General features: G+C 45.3%; 1 protein-coding gene across 3 annotated transcripts in view; it reads left to right on the top strand.

Annotated features, from left to right (window-relative positions):
• LOC147032358 (uncharacterized) overlaps positions 1 to 18,219 on the top strand; it is a 76,488-nt gene extending 58,269 nt beyond the window's left edge. For all 3 annotated transcript variants that reach the window (XM_085869910.1, XM_085869909.1, XM_085869908.1), the window contains one exon: positions 14,175 to 18,219. In XM_085869910.1, the coding sequence (XP_085726036.1) occupies positions 14,175 to 15,265 (1,091 nt within the window). In that variant the 3' untranslated portion in view covers positions 15,266 to 18,219. The remainder of the gene's footprint in view (positions 1 to 14,174) is intronic.
• Positions 18,220 to 22,955: the final 4,736 nt, after the last annotated feature.

Below are 22,955 nucleotides of genomic sequence, written 5' to 3'. Positions count from 1 at the left end.
TTGCGGTAGAGCGATTAGAACCGCCATGTTTGGGTTATAAATAAATAAACCGCCTCCATCGTTTCGGCTCATTCTACGTTGGCGGGACTGTTCAAGTCCCGTGGACGTCACATTGGTGTCAGGGTGTTGGATGTTCGAACCCCTCTAAATTATATTTGGTATCGGGAGAATATACCAAGATTAAAATCTCGCCACGAATTGGAATATAAAATTACTGCAGAAAAGCGCGTGAGCGCGGGCGGGAGTTTTCAAATTAAATTTAATTGGCGGCAAACGGAACTTCTGCACCATGGCGGATGTGCAGATGTTTGAGGAGGAAGGCCACGTGTCTGGTAGCGAGTCGGGGGAAGAAGTGAGAGACGGGGGTAGGGTTGGAACCTCCCCCATTCCGAGCGTGGACCGTGCTTCATTGCCCGTAATGGGGCCGGCAGCGCCGGAAACCGGTGCGATGACGATCCAGACACTGTTGGAACGTTTAATAGGGGACATGACGGTACAAATGGCAAATCAATTCGTGACACAGAGGGCAGAAATGACAGATCAATTGGGGGTAATGGGGGAACAGTTGAGTGCACGGATTGATTTAATGAGGGATGAATTGGGGGAAAAGATGGAGATAATGAAAACTGAGATGCAGGAGTGTGTGGATGATAAATTGGGAGAAATACAAAGCAAATTCGAGGATAGATTGGAGGAAACAAAGGTAGAAATTACATTGGAGGGGGAAAATATACAAAAAAAATTGGTAGATAAAATTGATGCAACGAACATTCGGGTTGATAAAGTGGATGAAAGCCTGGAACGTCATTGTGCCTGTGTGGATGCTCGTATGCAGCTGCAAGTTAAAGAGTGGGGAGAGCTGAGGAAGCAAGGGATGAATTTGGGGGAGGAGGTAAAAGGATTGGAGGCTCGTTTGGACGAACAAGATAAAATTATGAGCCAAGATGAAGTCTTGGATAAAGGCCTGGTAGAGCCGTCTTTTGTAAGTAGAGTGTCCGGGTTGGTTGAGGAGCAGCTACAAACTCGCGACGGAGCCTTGGAGGAGGTTGTGCGGGCCCAGAAGATCCTGCGGGAAGAGGTGAATCGGTCCATTCAACGTTTGGAACAGGAGGCAAAATTTACCCATGAGACCCTCACCACAACACATCTTTGGCCACAGTGGGCTCCGAAATTGGATACGCAGCCACAAGGGTGTTTGATCCCTGGGCTGGATTCGGACAAGGGAGAAACTGAGAAGCGGGCCACCGTAAAAGTGATCCCCCTGGTAAATTTCGACAGGTCAGGGAGCGTTGAAGCTTTTCTGACGCAATTTGAGTGCATTTCCCGACTAAATGGGTGGAATGAGCAGCAACGTACAGGGAATTTGGTGGCAACGTTGCGGGGACCAGCCGCAGATGTGTTAAACGTGATCGCGGAGGGATGTTGACCAGCTCCCACATTTGCGAGGCGTTGAGCCGTCGGTTTGGGTTCGCGGCGAACTGTGATCTGGTGCGGGCCCAGCTCCAGCACCGCAGATTAAAGCCGGGTGAGACAGTGCAGGAGCTGGCACAGGACATTTACCAATCAGTCAGGATCGCGTATCGGGACCTCACAGTGGAGGCATGGGACAGACTGGCACTCGAGAAATTTTTAGCTGCTCTTCCTGACCCTGAGGTCCGAGCGCTAGTGGAGCTACAGGATCCACCCACCGTGCACCGAGCGGCCGAGTGCGCGGCCAAGCTGGCCTCGTGGAGGCGGCCGGGTCGGGTGCCAGAGAGGCCATCGGTGACGATCCGACAGGCGGAGATCCAGGATCAGGGAGGGGGGCTGGGAGAAATTGGCATTACCCAAATGTTTCAGGAAATTTGCCAGAAACTGTCAAGTTTGATAAAGGGTAATCCGGTAGTTAGTGCGCCAAAGCGGCGGGGTCCAGCCCAGCCAATAGAGCAATTCGATTATGGCCGAGGGGGTCCGGAACCGGAAGAGACATTTCACCGATACTCACGGGGGCCTTTTATGGGGAGTTGTTTCCGGTGCGGGCGAAGAGGACACATGCAACGATATTGCCGGTACCCGGCGATGGAGGGACCCTCCAATAGACTTTTAGACTCAGAGAGGGTGAATCCTCCTGCTGAACCGCCAGGTCTCTCCGCGATGCCCTTTCATAGGTCGGGTCCGGAGATCACTGTCGGGGGTCGGGGAGACTAGATTGGGCTGAGCATATACGGCCATGCTCGGCTGCTGAGATTGTGGCGAAGTGCCCTCCTTTGGTGGAAAAAAATGAATTGTGGGAAAATTGGCATGGGTTTGTAAGTTCTGCTGGGTTTTAGAGTGACAATCGGGACAGTGGGTAATTGGTAACAAAGCGGGCACGAGTGGCTGTCCAATGGCTGGTGCGGGGATCGGGTGAGGAAAAGTGCTGTGTGAGTTGTTTCAAGTTAAGAAGTGAAATGTATGGTGCACACATTGATTTTTATTGGACATGGTGTGGTAACAGGGAAGGTCATGGTCGGTGAAGTGTTAGAAATGCAGGTGTCACATGTAAGGCCGATGGGGTGGGGGAGTCATGTGGGTTTTGTGGGTGGGGATGATGTGCTTGTCCACAGGGATTGCTGAAGCTCACGGTGAGCGGGAATTGCGACCCCCTTCAAGGCGATTCACCACCTGGTGGCTTATGGTGACAGTGTCTGGAGGCAACTGGGAGAGGGTCTGGTTGGGCGACCAAGGCGGGTAGGACCTTGGCGACCCAGGAAGGCCAGAGGAACCAGTGAAACCCCTTCCAGAGTGTTGTACGGGATTAGAGCTGATGGCTACCAGGGGGGAGGGAATCAAAGGGAGCGGGGCGGAGAAACGTCCGGGTCGGACTAAAGCTTACCTGTGGGCATGGTTGCACCTGAGATGCCCCCATCATCTTGTGGTAACCCACCCCACGGCCACGACGGGATTCAGCCTGCATGATTAAAATGAGGACCATGACCTAGAAATGTGATGATGACCATGGTGTGAGTGTTGTGAAGATGTATCAGTCCCACTTGATCCCGCACAACTTGACATGTGCAGCAAGGGCATGATGTCCGCATAATTTTGGGGCAAGCAAATTTGAAAATTGGCTCCCCAGGTAACGCTGGGTCTATTAGCATCCACTAGGGGAGGCGGTCAAGTGTAAATATCCTGTGAATAGAGTAGGAATGTAAAGTATAAGTGTTGTGTTTTTGTGGAACCTTTTGTTTCCCCTCCCCAGATCACTGGAAGAGTGCTGGGCAAGAGCGATGATCCAGAGGATGGAGTGCAACTTCGCTCAGTGCTCTCATGTGATAAAAAAAAACAAAAAAAAACGAATGATTGTTTAGGCGAGGATAAGGCCATAAGGGGGTAGTACATTAAGCAGGATAGGTAAGTTAGCTGCGACTCGCTGCCCATTGCCCCTCCTACTTTATTTCGTTAGGTTAATTAGGTGTGAGTCAGTAAGTGTTAAGGCTGGTACGGTAGCGCCTGTGATATACCTTGCAGGAGCTGCGGTACCAGAGGAGGGGGCAGTGTTACGTTTGAGGGGGGGGGTATGCATTCAAAGGGTAATTATGATGTTTAATTAGGTATGCCATGCTGTTCGAGTTTACCAGGATCTCGATGTAATAAGTAGCAATTCAGTGGTGATAAGTTGTCTAATAAATGTTCATTTCTTCAAGGGGGAAATGATAATTGTCACGTAATTAGATAGGGATACGGGATAGGGTAAGTGTGTCTGCGTAAACCCCTTTTAGTATTCTCTGGAGGCTGGCCGTGACGTCACAGGACAGTGCTGCGGATGGCTCCGCCCCGTGATCACGATTGGCCGAAGGCGACGGCGGTGGGCCAATAAAACGGCTCGATTGGAAGTGACGAGGACGGGAGGATAAAAAGGTTCTGTTCGGGGTCGAAAAAGAAGAGGAAGAAGATCGGGACAAAAAGATCGTGTTTTTTGGGATGGAGGTTGTTGTGCTGGAAGCGTGCTTGTTGTTGCGCGGATTCGATCCTGTTTTTTTCATCGTGTCTTGGAGCCTTGCTGAGCCTCGTGCCTCACCTTGGTTGGCTCTGGGGTTCTGCTGACTCGGAGTACGGGGTCGAACGGCGGGCGGACCTGCCTCCCTCTCCTGCTCGCAATTTGGCGCCAGAACTGGTTCCCTGGCGGCTGTGAGCGGACTTGGGCCAGGACCAGGAGGTCGACAGCACCACGGTTTCTCCTGCCCCCCCCTGACGAGAGCAAGGCCAGCTCGTCCGACGCCAATCCAGGGACCGTTGCGTCCACACCACGGTCCAGCCTGACCACCAGAAATAGCTACGTTGTGTGTGTGTGTGTGTGTGTGTGTGTGTGTGTGTGTGTGTGTGTGTGTGTGTGTGTGTGTGTGTGTGTGTGTGTGTGTGTGTGTGTGTGTGTGTGTGTGTGTGTGTGTGTACTTGGCGCCTTAGAGGGTTTGAGATTTGTATATTCATTGGAATTGTCTGTGTTTTCCCCACGCCAGATTCCACACCATCCCGTCGAATCGCCCTGGATCCCTCTTTTGCCGAGTCTTGTTATTTCTGGTTAATAATAAAAACAAATAAACATCATCAACTCAGTGAAAAGCGACTCGTGCCACCTTCCTCGTCCCGTTTGCGGTAGAGCGATTGGAACCGCCATGTTTGGGTTATAAATAAATAAACCGTCTCCATCGTTTCGGCTCATTCTACGTTGGCGGGACTGTTCAAGTCCCGTGGACGTCACATATATATATATATATATATATATATATATATATATATATATATATATATATATATATATATATATATATATATATATATATATATATATGTGTACAGCTGTTCATGTACATATTTGTACAGATGGGTGGGCCAAGTTCATGGGTTGGTGCAGAGGAGACATGCAGATGATCAGTGCTCCATGGAACTCATTAGCACCCCATTCAAAGATGTGTGAAGGCAATTCGCTTCCTGCTTAGGCAGAGTCGAGCGGGCATGCAACCTCCCGCTCAGACAAGGCCGTACAGGCAGCCACCAATGTACTCGAGCAAAGCTCCACTCTCGGACCCCTCGGTCGTGCTGCATTGGTGCTCCTCCTTGGTGTCTCTCGCTCTCCGCGGCATCTCTTCCTGGCGGTTCTGCACTTGCTGGTGCGTGCCTGCCTTTTATCTGATCCAGCACGGGCGTGCCTTGGAGCCCTTTCCGCTTGCTCCAGGCATTTCCTCATTGGTCCCGGCACGCCGAAGGTTCCAGTACTTCCTGATGATTCTACAGATGATGGGCCAGCCTTGGTCCTTCCGCTGTTTGTTCTTCTGCTGTCTGTGTACCAGCCTTGGTTCTTTTCAATATATGTCCTTGTCCTTTTGCTGTCTGTTCAGAGAAGAATCGATGCTTGTTGTGGTGGTGACGGTTCCATTAATGCAAAGTGTAACATGTGTTATTTGAATTGAAAGGTTTTTAGGTGGTGGAAATAAAAAGAATCTAACCCCTTCTGTCTGTTGATTATGTTTTCCTTAATGGTTATTTGTGTGGGTTTTACAGGGTTATTTCAGTCAGGACCTATTTATGGTCAAGACTTGATGATGACAAATGAAGGTTTTCTATGGGAGATGGGAGTCAAATGACGAAAGAGATGAAAGGTGATGTGAAAAGGTGAAGTGTTGCTTAGGGAAGCATGAGATGTGGAGATGAAGAACGGCAGGGAAAGGAACGGGATACTGGATAGATAGATGAAGAAAGGAAGGTCCTAGCTAAACCCATACAACACATATATCCCTCAAACTTCTAAACACAGGAAGGGAAAGCAAATTGAGACATCTTCAAAATAATGACCAATTACTGCACCGAGTCCCACGAAGGAAGCCAGACATAACAATACACACACGTATGTACTGCATTGGGTTGCAGCAGGAAATTTTGGGGTTGTCGGGTTACCGGAAACTCTGCGTTTTCCTTTTTTACTCACAACTTAATCTATTTTGCTGTGAATCCCTTTCAGTTTAAATGGTATCCATGTCTTGCAAATACGTTGACAAAACCAGGATACGATGATTGGGAGGAGGTCTCACCAAATTACTGCTGATGTTCACACCACCTCCTTTGATTTATAAATTATGCCCTTGCAAATTCAACATAAGATACTTTTTGCTTTTCACATTGCTGCCTGACACTATACTGACTGCTTAAACTCTGTATTTACAATCTCCACATGATCCTTCTGTGAAACAGGTTCTATAATTGCAGCACCTTGTATTATGCAGTCCCCATTTGTATTGTTTCTGTCCATGCCCAATAGCTTACACGTCCAAACATGAAGTTGCAAATGCCAATTTTTTTGTCCCTTCCAATCTGTTTTTTAATATCTGGTCACCTCTCCTGCCCCCCCCCCCCCCACTCCTTCACCCACGTGAATTTACCTTACCTTCAAGCTTGATATCCTCTATGCATTTTGTAAATCTGCTCTTAACCTCATGTCCAAATTATTGATATAAACGTCAAACAACAGCGCTCCAGGCATCTATCCCTGAGGAACAACAGCGGTCCTAGTGCTGATCTCTTAACCCTGCTTTCTTAACTAGTCTTTGATGTAAATGATTACAAACACCAGCAGTGCCAGTATGTAATCTATTACTTAAAACTTCCCAGTTTGATGTTGGCCCACTGACAACCACTCTGCTTCCTATCTTAAACCAGTTCTCACAAAACACACAAAAAAACCCCACAAAAGTTATATTGTTGTGGGCTGGGTATCGGCGACGAGCACGACCGCTAGATGGAGCAGCAGGGTCGACTCCACCGAACACCCGGAATTCAGATCGTTACCCTCAGATAACTCCGAAGGTACGGGTTCCTTACATGACCGTGAATCGTCAATAATTCAGCCACGTGGGACAGGGTTATTTGCCAATCTTCAAAATACCTAGAGACCCACGTGGCGAGCTATTGAGGAATCCACACCCTCGACGGAGCTCGAATGGGACGAGCCGTAACCGTGCTCAACCTGTGCGTAACCCGAGCGGATGGTTACCGAGGTCCCGTCGGTCCAAATGCACAACTTCTGCAGCAACGGCCTTTTTAATCACCCAACACACACCGTGCTCAACCAATGCAGGAAAGGACAAGAACGAGCTGAAACATTCAACAATAGGGGTATTTATTACAATAGGTGGGAAAGGAACACATAAAGGGCAGAGTTAAACCTACTATAAAGGATGCAAATAATGTACAGCAAAAGCACTTAAACAGTTGCTACTTAAAGACAGTCACACAAGACACACACACACACGCACACACAAAAGAAACGGACCCAAATGGTCTTTATTCAGCTCTCCAGCCGTGGAGGATAGTTCGGCAGGGAGTCAGGACGGCTGGCTACCTGGCAGCGAGCGTGCGGCTGGACGCCCACCCCTTCCCAGAGCTCCGGTCGCCAAAAGACGGACCAGGGCAGCCAGACGGAGACCAGCGACAAGATGAGGCCAGACCAGCATCGAGCTGACCAGGCCAGCGTCGCAATGCGATCAGAGAACCAGACCAGTGCGCTCAAGCTGGGACCAGACCAGCGTTGAGCAGACCAGAGAACCAGACCACGCGCTCGAGCAGACGGGGCGCAATTATTTGTTCTCCTTTCTTTTTGTCGTCCTTCTTGGGCACAGTCTGCTCATGCGTGGCCTGCTCTCATTGGGCGGACCGCGTGTCGAGGCTCCGCCTTCTTGCAAAGGACCGCCCCGGCTCTGATCCGCTCGTCGCCCATTGGCCACAAAATGACGCATTCTCTCTTTGGCGCCAGGCCAGAATGAAACACTTCGTGAGCGCACGAACAGTGTGGACAATTCCTCGAGCAGTGTTGTTGGCGTTGTCGTAGTTGGTTGATGAAGGTATAGTAAAGGATGTAATAAACCTGACTAAAAAATAACTCGTAGCGCACACATATAATTCCCATTAGAGTCAAGGGATGGATTCTAACTATAAACACATACTTATCGAAATAACTAAGCTTAGGGACTGCTTTCTGTTTGTGTGCACAAGGTTTCCAAATCCGCAACAATATTGCTTCATCTTTAACACCCTAATCTTTACTTTGCACGTTTGTTTCATTTATTAATTTTGTCATATAGTATAGTAATACATATTCAGGGAGTCGCCGATTTACGAATAACTGGACTCACGAACCAACCCCATCAGGGTTTTTTTTTTTTAATGTCCGAGATATGAACGTTCACTCGTATGTACGAACTGACCGTGGGTGGAGTAACTTGGGACCCGTTGGTTGGGTGGGGAATGACTGTTTCTTCCGTGAGATGTAGAGTATCCCATGTTTTGTACAGTGCTGTACTGTTTGCAACTGCATTCATATTACCCCGTATTTTACCGTGACAACGAACCCTACTCCCGGCTTATAAACGTTGCAGTGATGTTCCTGCAATGAAGAAACGCAGAACTTTAACATTGGAGATGAAACTGGATGTTATAAAATGATCTGATAAAGGTGAAACTCCCTCCCAAATCGGTCATTCGTTAGACCTTAATCGTTTGATGATCGGAACAATTATAAAGGACAAGATGATCATTTTTCAACATATAAAGGGATCTACGCCCATTGAGTCAAAAATAATAACAAAACAAGAGTGGTGTTTTTGCTGATATGGAAAAATTGCTTATAGTATTATTTACTATCATTTATTGCAAATTTACAATATTTCAGCTGTTATCCTGAGTCGCGTGGTCGAGTTATTGGCGTCATGGTCGATTAGCGACCTACTGCGTCACGGAGTTATCCGTGTGCGATGGCCTGCGATTCCGGAGAGTCCGCTGGGAACCCAACATAGCTTCCCCCCTCGTGGTCTTCTCACTCCCGACCCCCGGGCCCACAACAATATCGACCTTCACAACGATTGTTCAGTATGCAACCTGTTCGTAAGTCGAGGACTCCCTTTATTTTCATGAAAATTGCCCACGGAACAAACAGAGGAATTAATTATTGAGTAGATACTTATGTCCTTAAATATACATGTTTAAATCGGTGGTTTTGTATTCGTGTAAATAGGAATCGTCTGTGTCGTACATGTAAAAAGTGTTTTTTCCTCACTCATCTTCACCCCGTCCCATTCATCCTCCTCAAAGCCTCCTTTGGATGGTCACCCATTGGTTGTGCAGCACTCACTGTGTCCAATGAACTTTAAAAGGCAATGGAACGTTACGAGAACCAATAGTCTTGAGAGAAGGCTGAGACGGGTGCATATGCCACTTGGAACCAGCGGCCAATTGCGATTCTAACCTTGCCTTTTCCAGACCTCGTCAGTCAATGGGGTGAGGAGTGACATTATGCAGGGTCATTTCAATTGCACTGCCCAAAGTGGCCAACGGTCTTAATTCTGGACCAGATCCACAATCGGTCTGCATGTCATTCTGCACTGGATTCTCTACTAGATACTGCATGAGATTCCACGAAGTTCTTCACCCAACTATTCAGCCTGGGACAACAGATGGCTGCGGGTCATGCTCCTGTGCTCTGAATCCGAAAGCGATCGACGTTGACTGGATTCGACAAAAGCCGTTCTGTGACCAGGCCCGAGTGACCCACCTCGAGCCCATCTTGTGTGGAAAACACTAAAATGCATGTCAGAGCCAAAACTAGCTGACAAGGCTTTGAGAAAGGGAAGGTCGTACTCATCCACTCTGCCCCATCTTCATCCGTAGTGTCCCCTTTGTATTGTTTGCATAATTAATGAATGATAAGATTTTGTAACAAGATGGGTGAAAGTCTGAGGGAAAGCAATTAGATTAAGCCATTGTCCTTTGAGTTCATTTATTTTACGTTTTTTTTTAGCTTAACCCTTTACTTTTTGTTTTTCTTGTGAATCATATATTTGGTTTTGGGATGAAAGGTGGTGAAACTGGGAAAGGTAGTAGCTCAGAGGGAAACATGTTGCACTCATTGTAGTAGTTTTTGCTCTATTGGTCCTCACCAGAATCTGTTAGCATGCAACAGTGGCCACACTCCAGTTATCGCTTCAACTGGTGGGGTAAACCTGGTGAGGGTAGCCAGTGGGTCTTCTCCCCTCAGTGAGTAAGGACTTGCTTGTCTCTATGCATATAAAGACTGTTTCAGCAGATGGAAGGAGGAGATTTGATCAAGAAGGGTTCAACGAAGGCGAGACAGCACGGTGATATTCCACATCTTAAGGGTGTCAGTTCAATTACAAGGGAACTGATGGCCGGAAACCCAGTTATGGGTAAATAACCCCTTTGCCTTGAGGTTAGGCTTTTGAGCCAAAGGCTAGGAGAAAGACACTCCAATACAACACGTATAGCTTTGTGGTTGCTGCAGCTGTCTCAGCTCACTGAGCCACTGTGGCAAAACACTCAGCCAAAAGAGTGGGATTCGTTTGCGTGAGCTGTTCGTCACTGAAATAGACCAAGCACAGGTGGGAGTAAAAGTCCTATATTGATGGGAGAGAGGCAAAAGCAACAGGTGCAAGATGGCACTGGTGGCCACAGCCTCAATCCTGCATGTAGGAAGGTGGCTGGGTCAGAATAATTTGATTGTTGACTTGAGACATCATCATCATCATCATCATCATCATCATCATCATCATCATCATCATCATCATCATCATCCGGCAGCATCCCGAGTGACAAAGCAGCCTTCTCAAGAGATAGCACTGCTCGCTCCAAATAGAGACGTGTCTAGAAAACAGGGCCCAAACATTGTCTCAACTAAACTCGGTTAGCTTATAGCAGCCATTGGGACTCTTCTACAGTGGCAGAAAATAAATAATAAATGTGAAACAAAAATGAAAACAGACAAAACATTTTGAGATTTGCACACTGAAATGTCAGCGTCTGATTCAGCTGACTACAATCCCCTTGAAAGAGATTCCACCCTCGTAGCCAGAGAGCTTGCTCGGTTGAATATTGACATCACAGCACTCAGTGACGTTATCTTCGCCGAGCAGGCATCATTGATGGAGCAGGTTAAGCACTTTTCTGGTCAGGGAAAGACAATGATGAATGACGCCTTTCAGGTGTTGGATTCTTGATTAAGAACTTAATTGCCAACAGGCTTCAGAACCTTCCCATTGCTTTTTTTTTTTGATTGCCTCATTTCCCTATGACTACCAATTATGAATCATTAGTTTGCTACTAGTATCAGCATATTTGCTCCCAACCTTACAAGCTGATATTGTAACCAAAGAAGGCTTCTACTGTGACATTTATAACCTCCTATTGATGGTTGGCTCAAAGGATAAACTCACAAGACTGTACTTGGGAATTTCAATGCAGGAGTTGGATGTGACCAAGTGTTGGAAAGGTGTCTTTGGTGGATATGGCATTGGCAACTTGCTGGAGTTCTTCACGGAGCATGAACTCAATATCACGAATCCCTATTCCAGCAGAAAGCCAGATTTAAGACCACATGGAGGCATCCACATTCAAAGCACTGGCACTTTCTGGATTATATTCTGATGTGCCAACGTGACATATGGGACATGATGCACATGAGAGTTGTGCCCACTGCTGACTGCTACACTGACCACAGGTTGGTATGAGCCAAAGTTTCCTTTAAAATAAAATCGCCACCCAAAATAAAAAGTCCACAAATAAGGAAGCTATAAGTACTCTGTTTAGCAGAAGTTAAAGCAGATTTTCAGAGCAAACTTGAGAGAGACTGTGGTGGCCCACCTTTGGGCAATTATATTAACCCAGAATAGCAATGGAAGCAGTTGAAATATGTCACCAGGAAACAACTGTATAAGTAGCTTTTCCACCAGAAGAAACCAAAATTGGTATGATGAAAATGATGTGGAAATTCAGGGAAATTTCTTCAAAAGAAGCACTCCTGTCACAATAGATTACTTCCATGCCCTGATGACCAGGCTGCAAAAGTTGCAAATAGGGAATCTTGCAGTATTCTGGAAAACAATCTCTGAACCAACCTCCGAGTCATCCACAATAACTGGTGGACAGCACTCACTGAGAGTATGCAGATAGGGGAGATATGAGATCATTTTATGAAGCCTTGAAATCTGTGTGTTTCTTGGGACCCTTCTTCCCAGGAGCAAGTACCACTGAAATATTGGGATGGTATGACTGCTCATATTCCTTCTTGCATCGATGGTCAAAACGCTTCGAGAGCCAATTTGGTGACCAGCAGATGGTGCAGGAGACATCCATCACAAAAATCTCCCAGAGGGAAGTGAAATTTGACCTGGATGAACCACCAGTCCATGAAGAGATCAAGACTGCTACAGCACAATTAAATTCCTGTAAAGCCTCCCAGAATAGATGGGATCCCAGCTGAGGTCTTGTCAGCAGGGAGATGTACTTCTTGATGGACTTACGGATCTGTTTATAGCATGCTGGAAGAAAGGGACAATGCTTCAGGATTTTTGTGATACAGTGATTGTGTCCCTTTATAAGAATAAAAGAGAGAAAGATATCACCTTGCTCTTCATTGCCAGCATAATCATGGCCATAGTTATTATAAACAGACTTTCCCTGACAATCACTGAAGAAATGACTTGTGTGAACTTTGTTATTTTTTCACCTTTCCTAAATAGATGTCATTTTAATTATTGGACATCCCAAGTTCAAGTTTTAACAATTCATCAGCTCATTTGGTGGTAAATGGCATTCGTAGTTGAGTTGTTTAATGTGTCAGTTGTTTTTAACCTTTGAGTTCACTTGGAACATACTAGTTCCAGGGAGCTTATGGGATGGCGCGTCATCCGTCCGTCCACAAACACTTGCAACTTCTTCTCTGTAACTACACCCACAATTTTGATGAAACTTGACCACAACCTTCATCACCCAGTATGCACCAAAGTTTGTTTACAGCAATAAAAAATTGGTCCCTAAGGGAGTTTACACGGGGGGGGGGGGGGGGTTGCACCACAAAATAGGTATAGGTATTTGCTTTCTTCTCAGAAACTACACATACAACTCCGATGAAACTTGACCGCAACCTTCATCACCCATGATGTACCAAAGTTTGTTCATATCATAAAAAAAGAATTGGGGTCTAAGGGGACATATTGGTGGGGGGCTGCCCCCAAAAGATGTATTTGCTTTCTTCTCCGAAAGTACACACAGTTTTGATGAAAGTTCTCCACAACCTTCATCACCCGTGATGCCAAAGTTTGTTCATGCCAAAAAAAACCCCAAAAAATATCGGGCCCTAAGGGAGTAGTACTACAGGGTGTTGCCCTCCCCCCCCCAAAAATAGTTATTTGCTTTCTTCTCAGAAACTACACACACAATTCTGATGAAACTTGACCCCAACCTTCATCACCCATGATGTGCCAAAGTTTCTTCATGCTATTTAAAAAATTGGGGTCTACGAGGGTTTTACAGGGTGTGTTTCCCCTCAAAATAGGTATTTGCTATAACATTGGTTCATTGGTACATTTTCCTGATTCCATCCCACATTGACTTCCTCCTCAGTATCATTATTCTACCAGATGTGCACCCAGGGTATTGCCCCTATTTTTAGAATTTCAGTTGAATTTGGTTTAATTTATCGAAGCATGAAAATTAAATGCTTTTGTACATTTGAAATGTTTCCACATCAAGCTGCACATAGGGAATCTTGCAGCACTCTGAAAAACAATCTCTAAACCAACCTTTGAGTCATCCACAATAACTGGTGGACAGCACTCACAGAGAGTACACAACTGTATGTGCAGATATGGGAAATATGAGATCCTTTTATGAAACATTGAGATCTGTGAATGGACCCTTCCTACCAGGTGCAGGCACCACTAAAATATTTGGATGGTATGATACTGCTCACAGAGTCCCCTTGCAATGATCGTCATAACACTTTGAGAGCCTATTTGGTGACCAGCAAATGTAATACATTTATTTTAACTGTTTTGTTAATATCCTTTTTGAGAGTTTGTTTTTGTATCCATCTTGTCTATCCTATGCGTCCTCCCCCACTCTCCTCCCCCCATTTATTACCACATGCTTATTTGTCCAAGTCTCTCTCTATTTTGTATGTGTTGTTGATTTGTTCCCCCCCCCCCTCTCTCTCTCTCTCTCTCTCTCTCTCTCTCTCTGCTGTTCCTATTGTTCTGTTACCTCCTGATTCATTTTATGTTCTAGCTCCTCCACGAGCCTCGACTTTGGATGTAAAAAAAGTTTAATTGGTAGAATCTAACCTTTTTTGCTTTGTTTTTGTTTTGATTTTATAGAGAGACTTTTGGAGCCAATGAGGAAGTTCTCCTGCACAAGATGCACTCAGTCATTTCACTCAGAAGTGTACCTCGAAGTGCACATGAAGAGGCATCCTCAGAACCCATCTTATAAGAAGCATAAGTGCACTTACTGCCATTATAGTAGCGATTCTGCTACTAATTTGCGAACACACACAAGGATTCATACTGGTGAGCGCCCGTACAAATGTTCTACCTGTGGAAAAACATTTGCTCAGCTGGGACATGTCCAAGAACACGAGTTCAACCATACTGGGGAGCGCCCATATAAGTGCTCGGTGTGTGGGAAATCATTTGTCTCATCACGCCGCCAAAAGAGACACATGGTAATTCATACTCAACGAGATTGTTCTTTTAAATGTTTTGTATGTGAAAAGTCATTTACGCAGCTAGATTATTTGCAAAAGCACATCAGTAGCCACATCAATACCAATACTACCCCATGCAAGTGCACCATCTGTGATAAGACTTTCACTGAAGCAGGCAGTGTTCTTCGACACATGAAGGTTCATACCCGTGAACGCCCTTACAGTTGCACTGTGTGTGGAAAATCGTTCACTGCTGCAGCAAGTGCTCGTACACACATGTTAGTCCACACTGGTGAGCGCCCATACAAATGCACTATTTGTGATAAGGAATTTACTCGAGAATCAGGCCTTCGCAGGCACTTGAAAACTCACACTGGGGAACGACCATATAAGTGTTGTGTTTGTGAAAAAGCTTTTTCGATATCAAAATTTCTGAAAACACACATGAGGATCCATACAGGAGAAAGGCCATACACATGCCATGTTTGCGGAAAGACATTTTCTCAAAGTGCACATGTTAGGACACATATGAAGGTTCACACTGGTGAGCGGCCATACAAGTGTACAATTTGTGGCAAAGGATTTGCTCAAACATCACATGTTCATACACATAGAAGTGTTCATACTGGAGAACGTCCGCATAAGTGTTCTGAGTGTGGAAAAGCATTTGTGATGTTATCCGATGTTCGCAAACACATGCTTGTTCACACTCGGGAGCGAAAAAAGAAAAACAAAGGAAGCAAGATTGAAGCCATTCAGTGAAAGCCCATTCATGTATCAAAACAACAAATTGACCAAAGAACTGCTATGAAGAACAAGCTGAGCATTCAAAAAACTGACATCAATAAGCTCCCCGCTAAGTAAAACCAACATTAATATCACACTTTTTGCACCAAATGATGAAAAGATAACATGACAGCTGAAACTCCTTAAACATTTTTCCAAAGAATAAAAGATGCAATTTCGACAAGATAAGTGTGCCAAATGCACATTGATAGCAGCTTAAGAAACAATAACAAGAAACTTTAAAAGTGACGAGAACAATGGGGAGCTAGAAAATTTAATTTTTACAAATACTTATATGAGTAGAATAATACTACCAACTTTGCCACAAACAAATCTGAAAAGCGATTGTCAAAGAACATCCGTACAAAATATGGTTAATCCAGAAAAATACCTTTCCCCAAGAAACAAAATTGAAACTATAAACTATCTTATGTGCTGGTGTCCCAATAGAGTTTTTGCATTCGTTCCAATATGAACTGGAACGGCACTCAGTAGAGTGCGTACCTCTGCCAGGCTGAACAGTTTACGTTTTGTATGCCACTGATAGGTGGGATCTGCATCCGGACCTGCACCAAAATATAATCGACTTGTTCTTGTTGCCTAACCAACTCATCCACCATGTTTTGTCATAACCTGTTCACAACTTTTTTCTAAAAACCTCACAATGGTAAAGAATCACTTAAAAATATTCCAGGATCTGGATCTACACAAAAATCTAATCGATTTGTCCTTGTCACACATCCAACCTGTCCACCAAGTTTTGTCCAAATCCTTCCATGACTTTTGGAGATATCCTGCTCACAAACAGACAGACTGATAAATTAATGGGGTGAGTACATAACCTCCATCCACCTTCAGTGGTGGAAGTAACAGTGGCAACAAGCAGAAAACAATAAATTGGATTACAAAACAAGGACTCTGCTCTTATCCAAAATATGTTCCTTGAAAGATACGAAGGAAGCGATGGCCTCATTAAGTTGAATTGGGTACATCGAATAACCTTGCTTATGTAAAGCCGATTAGATTGGCCCTGCCACATTTTGTAATTTTGCTGTATTCGTGCCATGCTTTCTCTCAGTCAGTAATGCCTGCAGTCAATGAGTCTATTCTCATATGAATCACCTGAGGCTAAACTGAGTGAAAGGGAGAAAGACAAAATCAACAGAAATATACATTATTCAGGCAGGTAACAAAAGATATTTAACCAGAATGGTTTCTCACAGCAACTTTATTTTCCCAATTCTGCTTCATCTTTACTATGTACCCAAGCCCCCAAATCCAACGAAATTTTGAGCGAGTGGGACCAGAGATCTTTTCTTTATTTATTTTTTTCTTTTGCCAATAACTCGACATGGCAGATATAACCATCACTATGACAAACTGCACTGAGACATCTTCACATGTTTATTATTCTTTTTCTTTACTACGCAGCACATGGCTGTGGGTGGCATCATTTGCTGAGGCCACAGCTGTACCACTGATGTAATGCTCCTTGCAGGTTGGAGCAGGAATTTACAATTTGTTCAGGGTGTCGGTGATAGTTCGCCTACTCTTTGCGGAGGACACAGTGGGATCTTTCACGACAACTACTAATGTTGGCAGATGGAACGCTCAGTTTAACGTCCATCCGAGGGACGGAACAAACATTGAAATGGCCTGCCTGCGAAACACCAGGATGACAGTTTATATCGGGGCTGAGATACGAGCCCAGGCTAGACACGTCCACGTGTTTATTAGCCCTCGTTGGACTTAGTTTGAAACGGGAGCTTATGGATTTGATCTCGATTTTCGTGTCCGTGCGTGCGTGCTTCCGCAACCATATATCGGACGTGTAGGGACCGATTTTATTCGTACTTGGTACAAAGGCAATACATGATGGTATACATATGTACATCTTTTTTTCTGAGATAAGATCCAAGATAGCAAACTGGTGGCCATTTTAGTACTTAAATGTGTCCCCAACCATTTCTCATACATGCGTGGTCCGATTTTGTTCAAACTTTGTACAAGCACAGTACATGATGGCATACACATGCACCTCATTTTATCTTGCGATATGATCAAAGATGGCCGACTGCTATATTGGTGGCCATTTTAGTTGTACATGAATGTGGGCTGAAGAAATGACTTGTGTGTGCGTACTTGCATTTATCTGCGTACAGCAAAATTACTAAAACAACCAGGGCTATGACATTTTATGTCTTTTTTATATTTGTTAACTTCAATTTTATTATGATTGGCCATCGGCATCAAAAGCGGCAATTGCACGCATTGGGCACAGAATGCATAAACTTATTTTAAAAACCAACATAAAACTTAAAGCAAACAAGTGTACCTCCCTAAAGTGCCACCTTCCAGAGGCTGGTGGCATAACTCATAGATCTCGTACTTGCTTTTGAGCTATCAAGTCTCTCAACCGAATTATAAACTGTCACCATTGTGTTTTGCATATAGGGCATTATAATCAATGAATGTGTTGTCTGTCAAATGGGATTACAAGAATAAGCAATTGTGTGTCACCTTTCTTTGCAAAGTGCTTGGGAAACAGTTTCCAACTTGGAACAAAATGTTGCTTACTACCATGATAATTGTCTGCCAAAGGCAGTCAGCCCAGAGAGGGACCCCAAAGAAGATAGAGCTGCCACCTTCCTGCTTTTATTCTCTTGTTAAATTTTATTTGAAAAATTGCAGAACTGCTCATTTTCTGGAAGAAGGACTTCATTCCCAATGAGCATGGCACAGTCAGTCATTTTCCTGACTTGTGCAAATGCAGAATACTGCTCATGTAAATAGTGTATCCCAAAGCTCTGATCTTAATCTTGAGGGTATGATTGTGGCACTTAATTATTGTGCTTTTTGTCTTCATTTTGTTTTTTTACTAGTTCACTCTGTCCACCCCATATGCATCCATAATAAATATTCAAATAAAATTGTGTACAACTCATCACTATTATGGTTATATGTATTAATCATTGCAAATCAGTTGCATCATTGATGGATGTTACAAAATTTCAAGGAAGTTTTGAGTCACAAGAACCCTCTGGATTTCACTTTGTTGGTTTCATCAAAATATGAACTTTTCTTTCCTTTTTTTTTTACATTCCAGCTAATGCTTTATTGCTAGGTCAAACTTACTTTGTCATAAAAATTTTTTTAGTGATATTGAGGTACCTGTTCTTTTCTACAAATACATGGGATTTTGGATTCTGTTTTGTGGAAATTGGTGTTTCAGGATCAAAAGGTATTTTGCACTACCTCCACCCATTCCCTACATTTAAGATGTTTAACCCTCGCTCCCCCCACCCCACCCCCTACCATACTGTCCAGGTTCTTCATTTTTCATTTTCTGTATCTATATGTCATTTGTTAGTTTTCCAGAATGACCAATGACTGCACTATTTTTTCCATGCACAGCTCGACAGAAGTTCTAGTGCAGTCAATCTATGGTTTAACCCCAGACAAATTGCAAAATAATTTATTTTTACTGCAACAAACACAGAAATACTATTAAACAAATGTGTAAAAATGTAGAAAAATCTACTTCATGGAACATGGTTTATTTCGATGTAAAAATATTGAGTGAAACACAAGATATCCTGTGTCCTGTACAGTCTGTCATACAAACCAAGGGAGAGAACTCTTCAGACTGACGTTATTTTCAGACTGCCAATTTTCCGCAAGTTGTGGCAAGTGATATGCAACAGTTACATTCATATCGGAGCACCACAGATACTCAGGACTCCAAGATAAGGGATCCAGCCTCTCATAGTTCATTTTCTGATACTCCAGAAGACATCCAAAGAAATAATGAAATTCCAGTTTCACTGGTGGATGAGGACTTCATTAGAGAAACTAACCTCGATGATCAACTGATGAGTGGTGAAGTCTCAGCAGATCTGATATGTCTGGACGGTTCTCTTGGAAGAGTACAGCATAAACTAGAATGACACTCGGTAGAGGGCATACCTCTGCCAGGATAAACAGTTTACATCTTGTATCCCAATGATCGGCCGCAATTGGATCCAAATCTTCACCAAAATAGAATCGATTCATCCTTGTCACACACCCAGCTTGTCCAACAGGTTTCGTCCGAATCTGTAAATAACTTTTACAGATATCCTGCTGACAGACACAAACAGGCATGAAAACATAACCTCTGTCCACCTTCGGTGGTGGAGGTAACTACAAGAAGTGAAGGCTTCCTTGGTTCTTTGTCGTACTGCATGTCCTTGGATACAATACATGGAGATGATTCATTTACTTTGCCAATTCATCAAGGCAGAGAGGAGAGCGAACTGGTATCTTCAACTGAAGTCTCTCAAAGACAAGACATGTTGCCATACTTTGCCACTGCTGGACACCACATGGACACTAAATATGTTATGAATTTGTCACAATCACACATGCACTGAAAGGAGATCGTTTTTCACTGTCTGACTGACTGGCAGTCAAACGAAATTGAAAATCATTCCAAACAGGAAACTTACTGTTTTTGAGAGTGTCATATAGGACACAAACACCAGGCATGAACAACGAATGTAATATATTCAATAAGGTGGTGGAAAAGAGGCTCCATCAATGGCAGTACACTTCTGAATTTTTTTTTCGACAACCTTCAAATTCTTTATTTTATTTCATTTGGGATATATGCTTGAACACTGCAGAACAAAAATCACTTCCTTGGTATTTTCAAAACCCTTTTGTTTCACAGTACTTGAACAAAATATTGTTGTGGTTCTAGGAACCGCATCCCTCCAAAGCAATAGCAACCATCCTACAGCGGTCCCAAGACAGTTATTCCATTAATAAACGTTCAGATAGTCCCTACCCTTTTGTCTAGCAGGACAACAGAACAGTGCATTGTGTGGATGTCATAGCTCGGTCTGTTTACACCACTCTAACTTCATTTCTACTCTTCTTTTCTGCTTATTCCTGAGGTAAATCCGAATTTTGGTTCTCGCGGAGGCCAACACATGCAGCACTTGCCGCGGCCAAGGGAGGGGAATAGGAAAGCCACGCCAACACCACATGAGCATCGACAGCGCAGCTGCTAGGATACAGCAATACCCTCAAAGGAACCTCTGCCGCAAGCGCGAGATGATCGTCTGACGTTTCCAATGATCTGGGATGAGATTGCTGGTTGCATTGAAAAGGCATATGAATAAATATCTCTAAAAGAGGCCGCACGGATGTTGTTTTTCACAACACAGAAGCAAATGACCCCATATCGGCGAGAGAGTGGCTGGCAGCTTGGTGCCAATAACTACATCGTCAGAGGCCGATAATAGAAAAACGACAACCACACCATGTTGTGCAGAACACAAGTGTGCAAGATACCGGCGGCGCTTTCTTTTCAAACCATTTCTGGATTTAATAATATCGGCATCCTCTTTTCCTTCCATTTCTCCATCTGATACTTATATCTGTATTCTTTTTCATTCCAAACCTCCATCCAATTATTATATCCGATCGTTCCCCTCAATTCCTGACACAGATCGGGTTTGGCCCCACGCACGCAATAGTAGAATCCGGTGAACGCAAGCACTGACCACGTGGGCCATGGAGGATCCGCGCGTATTGTACGAAACATGCTCGATCGTAGGCGGACCCGTGCTTAGCGCGTGACACCTTATTATCGCACAGAGCAGGGCACGGATGGAACACAACACCGCAAACACGATAGCAGATACGGGTGAACGTACACGTGGCCACGTGTTCCATCGCGGGTCCACATGTACTGTACGGAACGTGCTCGATGGCAGGCAAACCCGTTCGCAGCCGTGATACCTTATTATCGCACAAAGTAGGGCACGAATGGCACACATCTTGTTCTGGTCTGTGCATGGGTTTACCCTAACATCTTACCGTCTGTGCCTGGGTTTACCCTAACATCTTACCATCTGTGCATGGGTTTATCCTAACATCTTACCGTCTGTGCATGGGTTTACCCTAACATCTTACCGTCTGTGCATGGGTTTACCCTAACACCTTCCTGTACTGTCGGTCCTTACTGTTGGCTGCGGGTGTTCCCCACGGACGGCAGACGTCTCCTCGCCTCTCCGCACGGCGAAGCCGCGATCAGGCAGAGGCGTGCTGTGCAGTTCGGATCGCTCAGGCCACGGGGCGCATCGCGGAGCAGGCATTGATCAGCGCTAATCAGGAGTACCTGGGTGGGCATGCAGGACCAACATGACCCTCGGCCGGTCGCCGGGGCACAGTCCGGGAGATCGGTGCAAGGCAATTCATATCATGGGGCTCGGAGGGAGACGATTCCGCAGCTTGGAGTTGTCTTGCCGGAAGTGGAGTGGAGCCGCTTCCGGCCATCACGGCCGGGCCACACAGTGGTCCGGGACCAATCAGAGCGGCCGATTCGGGTGACGACATCGCTTTGGGGTAATGCCCCCACCCTGCACACCATGGTCCATAAGGGATGGGTTGTGAGGCCGTCCGTAGTTCCAGCTTTGGTGTCTTGCTCATCGCTGCTGTCGGCTCGTCCCGTTCTCTGCCCGGCCTGGGATCGATCTCTCCGCCCGTCTGCTAACTCCATCTTCTTCACCCGCCCGTCTTCCCCCACTCACTCTTGACTCCGCCTTATACTCCCACCGTTCTGTCTCATCGCCTGCGACTCCGCCTCCTCCGCCCACACGTCGCTGACTCCACCCACCCACCTGGTCCTGTCTACCACTCCACCCACTCGCTCTCGACTCCGCCTTCTCCACCCAAGTCCCTCCCTTCACGCCCGACGGTCGCATCTCATTCTCTGGAGTGACGCTAGCTGCATGAAGTGCCACGAAGCAAGAGACGGCGTGCCAGCTGTCAGGGAGGTATCGCCTAGCGGATCATCCCCCCAAACCTTATTGGTGGCGTGATCGTGCAAGGTATTGAGAGACCGTTAGCCTCATCTCCTCTCCTCTTTTTTCTCTTCATTAACTCCATTTCGTGTGTGTGTGTGTGTGTGTGTGTGTGTGTGTGTGCGTGTGTGTGTGTGTGTGTGTGTGTGTGTGTGTCCTGGCGCCTGTCCTTGTTTAAGTTATGATTGTACAATAATTATATCGGGATAACTCTGCTCTGTCTGCTTTTGTAAGTTGCTTGTATATTGCCGCACCTCTCACATTTCTTCCTATCCCTGCATTACACACACCAATAAAACTATTCACTGTGCCACATGTCTTTCCTCACCGGCTTGTAAATAAATTATTATTAGAAATGTTCCCAGCTCGTTTCTGTCTGTTCTTTCATTGATCCAGCATGGTCTGAATCCTGGCTTAGCCGGGACTTTATTCCCAACGATTCGTTCCTTTTAGCCAGTACGTCCTTGGCAGTGTCGCTCGGCTGCATCCGATCCGGTAAAGTGATCCGGTTCGGACAAGGCGTACCGAGGGCGTGTTCCCCGGTAATTAAATCACGTGATTAATTTGGTAATCCGGTTAACCCACAGACGGGAGTACCCTAGGTCACGCGGTTGAGTTATTGGCGTTCACGGTCGGTTAGCGACCCGCCGCGTCACGGAATTATTGATGTGCGACGGCCTGCAATTCCGGGGAGTCTGGTGGGAACCAGAGATGGCTTCCCCCCCTGGTGGTCTTCTCACCCGACCCTCGGCCCGCAACAATATTATGCCATTTTAAATCATCGCGAGCAATCAAATTTTCTGCTCACAGACCCC

The sequence above is a fragment of the Eptatretus burgeri genome, chromosome 2 (assembly GCF_056783735.1).
Source record: "Eptatretus burgeri isolate ZD-2024b chromosome 2, Ebu_testis_v1, whole genome shotgun sequence".
Classification (NCBI taxonomy): Eukaryota; Metazoa; Chordata; class Myxini; order Myxiniformes; family Myxinidae; genus Eptatretus; species Eptatretus burgeri.
This window is presented reverse-complemented; position numbering and strand designations above follow the sequence as displayed.